This window comes from Aquarana catesbeiana, linkage group LG13 (assembly GCF_042186555.1).
Source record: "Aquarana catesbeiana isolate 2022-GZ linkage group LG13, ASM4218655v1, whole genome shotgun sequence".
In the NCBI taxonomy this organism is placed as follows: Eukaryota; Metazoa; Chordata; class Amphibia; order Anura; family Ranidae; genus Aquarana; species Aquarana catesbeiana.
In genome coordinates this window covers 20,134,563-20,146,903 of record NC_133336.1, presented here as the reverse complement: position 1 = coordinate 20,146,903, position 12,341 = coordinate 20,134,563, and the positions used below count along the sequence as shown (strand labels likewise).

Sequence of the window (12,341 nt, the reverse complement as noted above, 5' to 3'; positions counted from 1 at the left end):
TCACTCCGAGAATTACTCCGAGAATCATTCCGAGAATCATTCCGAGAATCACTCAGAGAATCACTCAGAGAGAGTGTGAAATCTTACCTACATGCTACAGCAAAATTATGTACAAAAATAAAGTGGGGTGGAGGGGGGGGTTTAATGGTATTTATTTTTCATTAGCAAAATAATCATAATATAGACACCTAAGATGATCTTTGATTCAATTTATTACAAAAATGTTAAAAAAAATACTCACACTCACCGGCCACTTTATTAGGTACACCTTGCTAGTCCCGGGTTGGACCCCCTTTTACCTTCATTCTTGGTGGCATAGATACAACAAGGTGTTGGAAACGTTCCTCAGAGATTTTGCTCCATAGTGACATGATAACATCACACAGTTGCTGCAGATTTGTCGGCTGCACATCCATGTTGCCAATCTCCCCATCCACCACATCCTAAGGTGCTCTATTGGATGAGATGTGGTGAGTGTGGAGGACATTGGAGTACAGGGACCTCATTGTCCAGTGGTGAGATGATTGGAGCTTTGTGACATGGTGCATTATCCTGCTGGAAGGAGCCATCAGAAGATGGGGACACTGTAGTCATAAAGGGATGGACATGGTCAGCAACAATACTCAGGGGGGCCGTGGGGTTTAACCACTTCCCGACCGCCTTGCGCAGATATACTGCGGCAGAAGGGCGTGCACAGGCAGGATAAAGTACATGTACGTTGCCCATCGGGAGCTTAATGACCGCGATCGCGGGTCCTGCGGACCCAATGTCCGCGGGGATACCCGTGATCGTCTCACGGTGAGGAAGAACGGGGAGATGCTAATGTAAACAAGCATCTCTCCGTTCTGCCTAGTGACAGGACACTGATCATAGCTCCCTGTGATCGGGAGCGGCGATCAGTGTCGTGTCACACACAGCCCCTCCCCCCCACAGTTAGAATCACTCCCTAGGACACACTTAACCCCTACAGCGCCACCTAGTGGTTAACCACTTCACTGCCAGTGACATTTTTACAGCAATCAATGAAATTTTTTAGCATTGATCGCTGTATTAATGCCAATGGTCCCAAAAATGTGTCAAAATTGTCCGATGTGTCGCAGTCACGATAAAAATCACAGATCGCCGCCATTACTAGTAAAAAAAAAAAAAAAAATTATCAATAAAAATGCCATACACTATCCCCTATTTTGTAGACGCTAAAACTTTTGCGAAAAACCAATCAATAAAGGCTTATTGCGATTTTTTTTTTACCAAAAATATGTAGTAGAATACGTATCGGCCTAAACTGAGGGAAAAAAATGTTTTTTTATATATTTTTTTGAGGATATTTATTATAGCAAAAAGTAAAAAATAATGCGTTTTTTTTCAACAATGACGCTATTTTTTTTGTTTATAGCGCAAAAAATAAAAACCGCAGCGCAGAGGTGATCAAATACCACCAAAAGAAAGCTTTATTTGTGGGGAAAAAAGGACGTCAATTTTGTTTGGGAGCCACGTCGCACGACCACGCAATTGTCAGTTAAAGCGACGCAGTGCCGAATCGCAAAAAGTGCTCAGGTCAGGAAGGGTGTAAAGTCTTCCGGGGTTGAAGTGGTTAAACCATGCTCAATTGGTACTAAGGGGCCCAAAGTGTGCCAAGAATATATCCCCCCCCCCCCACACCAATACACCCCCACCACCAGCCTGAACCGGTGATACAAGGCAGGATGGATCCATGCACCAAATTCTGACCCCACCATCTGAATGTCGCAGCTGAAATCCAGACTCATCAGACCAGGCAACGTTTTTCCAATCTTCTATTGTCCAATTTTGATGATCCTGTGCCAATTGTAGCCTCAGTTTCCTGTTCTTAGATGACAGGAGTTGCACCCGGTGTGGTCTTCTGCTGCTGTAGCTCATCTGCTTCAAGGTTGGATGTGTTGTGCGTTCAGAGATGGTATTCTGCATACCTTGGATGTAACGAGTGGTTATTTGAGTTACTGTCGCCTTTCTATCATCTGGAACCAGTCTGCCCATTCTCCTCTGACATCAACAAGGCATTTTCCTCCACACAACTGCCGCTCACTGGATATTTTCTCTTTTTTTCACCATTCTCTGTAAACCCCGAGAGATGGTTGTGCGTGAAAATCCCAGTAGATCAGCAGTTTTTTAAATACTCAGACCAGCCCGTCTGGCACCAACCACCATGCCATGTTCAAAGCCACCTAAATCCCCTTTCTTCTCCATTCTGATGCTCAGTTTCAACTTTAGCAAGTTGTCTTCACCACGTTTAGACACCTAAATGCATGGAGTTGCTGCCATGTGATTGGCTGATTAGCAATTTGTGTTACCAAGCAACAGGTGTACCCAATAAAGTGTGTATGATATATATATATGGTGGGGCTGCATTTGATGGGCACTGGTGAGGCTGCATTTGATGGGCACCGGTGAGGCTGCATTTGATGGGCACTGGTGAGGCTGCATTTGATGGGCACTGGTGGGGCTGCATTTGATGGGCACTGGCGAGGCTGCATTTGATGGGCACTGGCGAGGCTGCATTTGATGGGCACTGGTGAGGCTGCATTTGATGGGCACTGGTGGGGCTGCATTTGATGGGCACTGGTGGGGCTGCATTTGATGGGCACTGGCAAGGCTGCATTTGATGGGCACTGGTGAGGCTGCATTTGATGGGCACTGGTGGGGCTGCATTTGATGGGCAGTGGTGGGGCTGCATTTGATGGGCACTGGTGAGGCTGCATTTGATGGGCACTGGTGGGGCTGCATTTGATGGGCACTGGTGAGGCTGCATTTGATGGTGGGCACTGGTGGGGCTGCATTTGATGGGCAATGGTGAGGCTGTATTTGATGGGCACCGGTGGGGCTGCATTTGATGGGCACCGGTGAGGCTGCATTTGATGGGCACTGTTGAGGCTGCATCTTGTATCATGTCTGCAGTCTCTGACTATCTCCTGCATCATATCCTCAGGCACTGATAAGGCTGCACTGATGGGCACTGGTAATGCTGCATTTGTGGACAGTGGACAGTGATCCACAAAACGTGTTGAGTCACAGGATGCTAAGAATTTTTTGGCTGCCATATGCTATGTAATTATGTACGTCTATTTGTAAAACATCATCATATATACAATGGATATAAAAAGTCTACTAACACCTGTTAAAATGTCAGGTTTCTGTGATGTAAAAAAATGAGACAAAGATAAATAATTTCAAAACTTTTTCCACCTTTAATGTGACCTATAAACTGTACAACTCAATTGAAAAACAAAACTGAAAACTTTTAGAGGGGGGGGGGGGGGGTAAAAATAAAGAAAAGAAAATAATGTGGTTGCAGAAGTGTGCACACTCTCTTATAACTGGGGATGGCGCTGTGTTCAGAATTAAGCAATCACTTTCAAACTCATGTTAAATAGGAGTCAGTACACACCTGCCATCATTTAAAGTGCCTCTGATTAACCCTAAATAAAGTTCAGCTGTTCTAGTAGGTCTTTCCTGACATTTCTTTAGTCGCATCCTACAGCAAAGGCCATGGTCCGCAGAGAGCTTCCAAAGCATCAGAAGGATCTCATTGTTAAAAGATATCAGTCAGGAGAAGGGTACAAAAAAAATTCCAAGGCATTGGATATACCATGGAACACAGTGAAGTCAGTCATCATCAAGTGAAGAAAATATGGCACAACAGTGACATCACCAAGAACTGGACGTCCCTCCAAAACTGATGAAAAGACAAGAAGAAAACTGGTCAGGGAGGCTGCCAAGAGTCCTACAGCAACATTAAAGGAGCTGCAGGAATATCTGGCAAGTACTGGCTGTGTGACAACAATCTCCCGTGTTCTTCATATGTCTGGGCTGTGGGGTAGAGTGGAAGACGGAAGCCTTTTCTTACCAAGAAAAACATCCAAGCCCGGCTAAATTTTGCAAAAACACATCTGAAGTCTCCCAAAAGAATGTGGGAAAATGTGTTATGGTCTGATGAAACTAAGGTTGAACTTTTTGGCCATAATTCCAAAAGATATGTTTGGCGCAAAAACAACACTGCACATCACCAAAAGAACACCATACCCACTGTGAAGCAGGGTGATGGTCGCATCCTGCTTCGGGGATGTTTTTCTTCAGCTGGAACAGGGGCCTTAGTCAAGGTAGAGGAAATTATCAACAGTTTCAAATACCGGTCAATATTGGCACAAAACCTTCTGCTAGAAAGCTGAACATGAAGATGAACTTCATCTTTTAGTGTGACAACGACCCAAAGCATACATCCAAATCAACAAAGGAATGACTTCACCAGAAGAAGATTAAAATTTTGGAATGGCCCAGCCAGAGCCCAGACCTGAATCCCATTGAAAATCTGTGGGGTGATCTGAAGAGGGCTGTGCACAGGAGATGTCCTCACAATCTGACAGATTTGGAGTGTTTTTGCAAAGAAGAGCGGGCAAATATTGCCAAGTCAAGATGTGCCATGCTGATAGACTCATACCCAAAAAGACGGAGTGCTGTAATAAAATCAAAAGGTGCTTCAACAAAGTATTAGTTTAAGGGTGTGCATACATGCAACCATATTTTATTTTTTTTATTTTTACTTCCCTCCAGCTAAAAGATTTCAGTTTGTTGTTCAAATGAGTTGTACAGTTTATAGGTCACATCAACCACTTACGGACCGCCGCACGCCAATATACGTCCTAAGTTTGAAGAGGAATATCGTTGTTATGGCATCTAGCTGCCGTAACCTCGGTATCCTCTTCTTCGGCCGGCGGTCCGCTTTCCGATAAGAGTGGTCTCTGCGGCGGATTCGCTGCAGGATCACTTTTATCGGCGACGGGAGAGGGGCCCCCCCCCCTCCCGCCACGCTCCGGTGCCCCCCGCCACTTACCGGAGCCGTCGGCAACGGCAAACGGATCTTCACCCTTGCTCGGTATGGAGACAAGTGAGGAGAAGATGGCCCCCACCCATCTCCATAACATTGCAGGGTGGAAGTGATGTCAAAACGTCACTTCTGCCCATAGCTCTTAAAGGGCCATTTTTTTTTTGATTACTTTTTTAAATTACAATTTTTTTTTTTTAATTGCATTTTAGTGTAAATATGAAATCTGAGGTCTTTTTGACCCCACATCTCATATTTAAGAGGTCCTGTCATGCTTTTTTTCTATTACAAGGGATGTTTACATTCCTTGTAATAGGAATAAAAGTAACACAATTTTTTTTTTAAACAGTGTAAAAATAAAAAAATAAAAGGTAAAACAAATAATTAAAATAAAAAAATGTAAACATGCCCCGTCCCGCCGAGCTCGCATGCAGAAGCGAACGCATATGTGAGCAGCGCCCGCATATGAAAACGGTGTTCAAACCACACATGTGAGGTATCGCCATGATCAGTAGAGCTAGAGCAAAAATTCCAGCCCTAGACCCCCTCTGTAATTCAAAATATGAAACCTGTAGAATTTTTTCCAAAAAAATTGCGCTTGTAAGACCTCTGCGCAAATACGGTGTGACAAAGTATTGCAACGACCGCCATTTTATTCTCTAGGGTGTAAAAAAAAATAAATAAATAAAAAAATGTATAATGTTTGGGGGTTCTGAGTAATTTCCTAACAAAAAAAAAAAAAAAATGTTTTTAACTTCAAAACTCAAAAAGAGGGTGGAAAAAGTTCTGAAATGATTTATCTTTGTCTCAATTTTTTACATCACAGAAACCTGACATTTTAAAAGGGGTGTGTAGACTTTTTATATCCACTGTATATGAATACCAGGATCCGCTATGAATTCATAGTTATTATGTTTATTTATTATGGATCAGCTCACTATCATCTTTTATAATTGGAATTTTATTGAAATCTGAAATGTATTATCATGTGTACTTAGGATTTTATTGTGTCTACCTATTCAACTGATAAATTTGTACCCAATTTCGTACCAACCAGGTTATGTTTTGTATGTGACTTGCCTCATGTAAAGTCCCATGACCAATATATCCTTAGACTGTATCCTACAGCAGCGCAGTCTCCTGAGAGCCACATAAACACGAACGCTTGCTTTGGTTGAGCCTTTGCATTGATGTCTATGGAGATGCTGCCCCCCTCTTATCTCAGGCTAGATAACCCATGAGGAAGGAATACCATCCAACCAACCAGACTAAAGTCTGGTGCACACTACTAGTTTTTTATTTCGTTCAACCCAGCGGGCTTAACGAAAAAAAAAAAAGCTCAGGAACATCCGCTGTACTAACTTCGTGATGTTAGTACAGCACCCTCCCCCACAGAGAAGAACGCGGTACTAACCGTCAGAACACACCGGGTCAGCGCTCTCAGCCATTAGCCGGATAAAATAATTGTTAGGCAGGACTTGTTTTCCTGCATTTGAAACCCACAACAAACATAAATCAGCAGATTCCTATTCGCTTCAATGGTAAAGCCTAAATGACAAATCTGAGACTGCATTTTACATGCTTTGCATTTCTCTGGACACAGTGGGACCTACTGGAATGTGTTTACACTGCAGGCAAAGCAGATCAAACACAGCCATTTGCTGTATTTTCCATTCACACATAACAGGCGGTGTTTGACAAAAACACCACTTACCCTAGAACCCCTAAATACAATTCCAGTTGCATCATAACAAAAGGTGTGAAAAGTTTTACAGTTCATTTGCTTTACAAAGCAGCCACAGCTTGAGCTACAAAGCCTGTCCACCCTACACCCTTCTCTACCCAACCTCCACAGTACTGACCTCCTTGGGTGATGAGCTTTCAGTGCCGCAACCAACGTAGCGTTCCGGGGATTTGAAATCTCTGCTCTTCTTCCCTTCTTTATGTAGGGCTTCCGGGACAGAAAGGAGCGATTCCGAATGGTCAAAAAAATGATCAGGTGCCAGTGCTGACCAATCAGAATCACCCTGATCCATCCTGGTAGGTGCCCTACAGAAAGTGAAGCCCCAAAGAAAAGTGAGGGATTACAAATCCCTGGACAGCGACACTGGCTGCATGTGCAGTGACAGCTCCTCCCCTCCAGAGGCAAGTATAGTGGGGGCTGGTGAAGTGGGTAGGTCGTTAAGTGAGTGAGAGAGTGGGCGGGGAAGTGGGTAGGTGGATAAGTGAGTGTGTGGGTTGAGTGAGTGAGTGGGTGGGTAAGTAGGTAAGTGAGTGGGTGAATGGGTGGGTAAGTGAGTGAATGGGTGGGTAAGTGAGTGAGTGGGTGGGTGGGTAAGTGAGTGGGTGGTTGAGTGAGTGGGTGAGTGAGCGAGTGAGTGAGTGGGTGGGTGGGTGGATGAGTGAGTGAATGAGTGAGTGGGTGGGTGAGTGAGTGGGTGGGTGAGTGAGTGGGTGGGTGAGTGAGTGAGTGGGTGGGTGAGTGAGTGGGTGGGTGAGTGAGTGAGTGGGTGGGTGAGTGAGTGGGTGGGTGGATGAGTGAGTGAATGAGTGGGTGGGTGGATGAGTGGGTGGGTGGATGGGTGGGTGGATGAGTGGGTGGGTGGTTGAGTGAGTTGGTGGATAAGTGAGTGAGTGGGTGAGTGAGTGGGTGGGTAAGTGAGTGGGTGGGTGAGTGAGTGAGTGGGTGGGTGGGTGAGTGAGTGAGTGGGTGGGTGGGTGAGTGAGTGGGTGGGTGGGTGGGTGAGTGAGTGGGTGGGTGAGTGAGTGGGTGAGTGGGTGAGTGAGTGGGTGGGTGAGTGAGTGGGTGGGTGGGTGGGTGGGTGAGTGAGTGGGTGGGTGGGTGGGTGGGTGAGTGAGTGGGTGGGTGGGTGGGTGGGTGAGTGAGTGAGTGAGTGGGTGGGTGAGTGGGTGGGTGAGTGGGTGGGTGAGTGGGTGGGTGGGTGGGTGGGTGGGTGAGTGAGTGAGTGGGTGAGTGAGTGAGTGGGTGGGTGAGTGAGTGAGTGGGTGAGTGAGTGAGTGAGTGGGTGGGTGAGTGAGTGGGTGAGTGGGTGAGTGGGTGAGTGGGTGAGTGGGTGAGTGGGTGAGTGGGTGGGTGGGTGGGTGAGTGGGTGAGTGAGTGGGTGGGTGAGTTAGTGGATGGGTGGATGTGTGCTTGAGTGAGTGAGTGAGTGAGTGGGTGGGTGAGTGAGTGAGTGAGTGAGTGGGTGGGTGGGTGGGTGGGTGAGTGAGTGAGTGGGTGGGTTTGAGTGAGTGAGTGAGTGGGTGAGTGAGTGAGTGGGTGAGTGGGTGGGTGGGTGGGTGAGTGAGTGGGTGAGTGGGTGGGTGGGTAGGTGGGTGAGTGAATGAGGGGGTGAGTGAATGAGTGGGTGAGTGAATGAGTGGGTGATTGGGTGGGTGAATGAGTGGGTGAATGAGTGAGTGGATGAGTGGAGAGGGTATAGGATGTTCGTTCACCTTTTCTGAACCCTCTAAAACTGAGGGTTCCACAGAATGGTATGCCAAGGTCAACTTATCGAATTAAATTTAAGAAAACGAAAGCTCTTGCCTATGGAGGACTCCACTGGGCCAACTGACATCTGTGCTGTCACCGATACTTATGTAGCGTTTTTTTTTTTTTTTTTTTTATGCTTTGTTTTCTTTATGGTTGCTTAGAGCCCTTTCACACTGGGGCGGTTTGCAGGCGCTATTGCGCTAATAATAGCGCCTGCAAACCGAACCGAAAGTGCCGCTGCTTGCATTCCAGTGTGAAAGCCCCGAGGGCTTTCACACTGGAGCGATGTGCTGGCAGGACGGTAAAAAAAGTCCTGCCAGCAGCATCTTCGGAGCGGTGAAGGAGCGGTGTGTATACCGCTCCTGCCCATTGAAATCAATGGGACGGCGCGGCTATACCCTGCCGGCAAAGCGCCTCTGCAGAGGCGCTTTGCGGTGGTATTTAACCCTTTCTCGGCCGCTAGCGGGGGGGGGGTAAAACCGCCTCGCTAGCGGCCGCATACCGACGGTAAAACACCGCTAATAATAGCGGCGTTTTACCGCCGACGCCGCCCCCTGCCCCAGGGTGAAAGGGCTCTTAAGCTTTTTCTACATCTCCTTATATCTGTGAGTCTCTAGCTTAGTTACTTCTGACACCTATGCTCAGACCTGTTCTGGTGATGTGGCGCAGACTTCAAGGGCAGGTACTGTCCACACATTCCCTGTTTGGTCCACATTCTATTGCTAGAATTACTCACCACCGTACCCTCCCAGGGAAAAAAAGTCGCAATGACGTGGGATATCTTTGTGATCTTATATTAGTGGGAAGATTATGACACAATGCTTTTTCTGTTTCTTTCCACAAATTCTCTTTGTATATTTGATATTACTTCAATAAAGATGTATTTAAAAAAAAAAAAAAAAAAAAAAAAAAACGAGGGTTCAATTTTGCCTCAAAACCTTTACCCCTCCAGGGCCATCTGGAGCACCTCTGTAATCTTCCCATTGGCTGGTAGTGGAGAACATACATGCCTCCTGCCTTTAACAGAAAAGATTGCCTGTGCCTGGGCAGATCAGCAGTACTGAATCGTATATATATATAAAAAAAGCCTTACCTAAAATGAGATGAAGCTTTGTGTCTGTCTGGAAGGCATAATGAAGGGTTACGAGGAAAGGCGACTGCCTGATGTGTTCCAGCACTTGGCGCTCCGTCCGTGTGTGTTCTGCAGTCTTGGCCTTCTGAATTATAGTTGCCTTCTTCAGCACTTTCATGGCATACAGCTTTCCGGAGTCATGGCCGCTGATCTTCCGCACCAAGAACACTTTGCCATAGGCTGCATTGCAGAGAGAAGGTCATTTAGTCACGGTGAATATGCAACCCACAAACTATACAGGGGCATTTATGAAGCCACTTCAGTGTCTTCTCTAAAAAAAAAAAAATCAAAAGATTAAACTGGAGGAATTCTCTACATGCAGCCGGACAATTGGAGATGAAGCGATACAATTTACTGGCTAACTCAACAGATGGAAAATGCCAGCTTTCAAAAGATTACGATTTAAGTGTATTTACCACTTGCTGACCGCCCTATAAGAGTTTTACTGCTACAGGGAGGCAGCTCTACGCCAGATCAACTATATATATATATATATATATATATATATATATATATATTACATAGAGACAGAGAGAGAGAGAGAGAGAGAGAGAGAGAGAGAGAGAGAGAGAGAGAGATTATATATATATATATTACATAGAGAGAGAGAGAGAGAGATTTTATATATATATATATATATATATTACATAGAGAGAGAGAGAGAGAGATTATATATATATATATATATTACATAGAGAGAGAGAGAGAGAGAGAGAGAGAGAGATTATATATATATATATATATATATATATATATATATATATACGTGTAATACTGCACTTCTGCCTGCAGGGGGCATGCGTGCGCCGCCGGCGGACCGCTTCCGTTGTGATCATTCACCTCTGCAGGCATGCACTTGATGTCCGCCGGCACCCGCCCATCATCGGCAGAGACTCTGGATGGAGCTCTGCCTATGTAAGCAAGACAGATCTCCGTTCTGACAGGAGGGGGGGGGGTGGGGTGGGGTGGATTTCTCGTTCCTGCAAAGCAGGGGCTAAAATCTATCTCTTCCCCTAGTAAAAGCAGCTCATACAGTATACAAAAACACTGGCTAGGCACACAATTAACAGTTGTCGTAGTACAGTGACAGTGCATATTTTAACAACTGATCATGGTATTAGTATCACTGGTTCCCACAACGTGGCAAAAGTGTCCGATTGTCCGCCACAATATCGCAGCCCCACTACAAGACCCCTTTCACACTGGGGCGGATTTCAGGCACCTTAGCGCTGGAAATAGCCTCTGCTAAGCGTCTGAAAACCGCCTTCCCATTCATTCCAGTGTGACTTTTCACACTGGGGGCGGTGCGCTTGCGGGACGTTATTAAAAATCCTGCAAGTCGCATCTTTGGAGTGGGTTGGGAGCGCTGTATTTCCCGCCTCCGTCCCAGTGAATCCTGTGTACAAGGCGGCGGCGGCGCCGCCATATTCTCATGAGAATACAGCGGCGCTCATGTGACAAGGCACGTCTGCCTCTCTCCTCCTCGCTGACATCAGCTCCTCCCCCTCAGCCCCGCCCGCTGCTGCCTCGAGGGAATAGAGAGAGAGGCGAGAAGCAGCCGTGAGCGCCGTGATATAAGGTGGCGGCTGTATACGATACTGAATACAAAGTAGTAGTACATTGTGAATTTGTGAAACAAGTTGAAATCACACAAGTGCCCCTTGTTCATATGTATTTCTGGTGGGGGGATAGTGCCCTATCATTGGTGTTCCGGGGGGTGATATAGTGCCCCATCATTGGTTTTTCTGGGGGGGAGGGAATAGTGCCCCATTGGTGTTGCTGGGGGGGGGGGGGAATAGTGCCCCATTGGTGTTCCTGGGAGGGGGGAAAATAGTGCCCCATTGGTGTTCCTGGGAGGGGGGGGGAATAGTGCCCCATCATTGGTGTTCCTGGGAGGGGGGGAATAGTGCCCCATTGGTGTTCCTGGGAGGAATAGACACGACAGGATACCTGTATATGACAAGGGATTCTGTCATGCATTATAGTATTACAGCCCTGTCTGAAATTCTGCAGAATAGTATTTCAGGTCTTGTTTATATTTTAAATTTTTTATGATTTTATCCGATTTTATGCTTTTATCCGATTAATCGAAACAATAAATCGGCCAACTAAGCGATTTTGAAAATAATCGTTAGTTGCAGCCCTACTTTCAAAGCACCAGAAAAACGTTTTGAACGCCAAAAAACTAGAGCTTTTAACCCTTTTTTGGGGTTAAAAATCGCTCAGCTAGCGGCCGAATAAGCGGCGCAAAAGCGCCCCTCAAACAGCGCCAAAGCACCGCTAAAACGGCTGGCGCATTCAGTGTGAAAGCACACTTAGTCGCTGATCGCCGCCATTACTAGTATAGAAATTCCATAAATATATCCCATAGTTTGTAGACGCTAGAACGTTTGCGTGAACCAGGGTGGATATAGATAAATGATTTTTTGGATTTAAATCTTTTTTTTTTTTTTTTTTTTTTTTTTAATCAAATGTATTTTAATAAAATGCTTTTGGAGTAAAAATCTATCTAAAAGATAGTTTTCTATTTAGGGTGCATTAATAATTTAGTTTATTCAGCATGAAATGGAGCTTAGTTATGCAGCATGAGGCTGTATATTCTGCAATATTTACATTCTTGGTAAACTCATTCAATGAATCCAAGCTGAGATAACATGCACTGCATTGATGTATTCACACAATTTCACAGTAACCATGAGATAAAAAAAAAAAGTTCAGGAATATTCCTTTAACCCATTGTTTTGAAAATCTATGTACACTACAAACTGTATGATTGAATCGGTTCTGATATCGCTGTTTTACTAACAAGACAGCTTATTATTCTAAATAGGAAACCTTCATTTTGTTTGTAAATAGTA

General features: G+C 45.4%; 1 protein-coding gene across 1 annotated transcript in view; it reads right to left on the bottom strand.

The window, feature by feature from the left end:
• The window catches only part of RPS6KA5 (ribosomal protein S6 kinase A5), a gene marked incomplete in the record, with an annotated part of 174,035 nt that overhangs the window by 87,632 nt on the left and 74,062 nt on the right, over nt 1-12,341 (bottom strand). Inside the window, 1 exon segment of the mRNA XM_073610822.1 lies at nt 9,445-9,663. Within this exon segment, the coding sequence (XP_073466923.1) occupies nt 9,445-9,663 (219 nt within the window).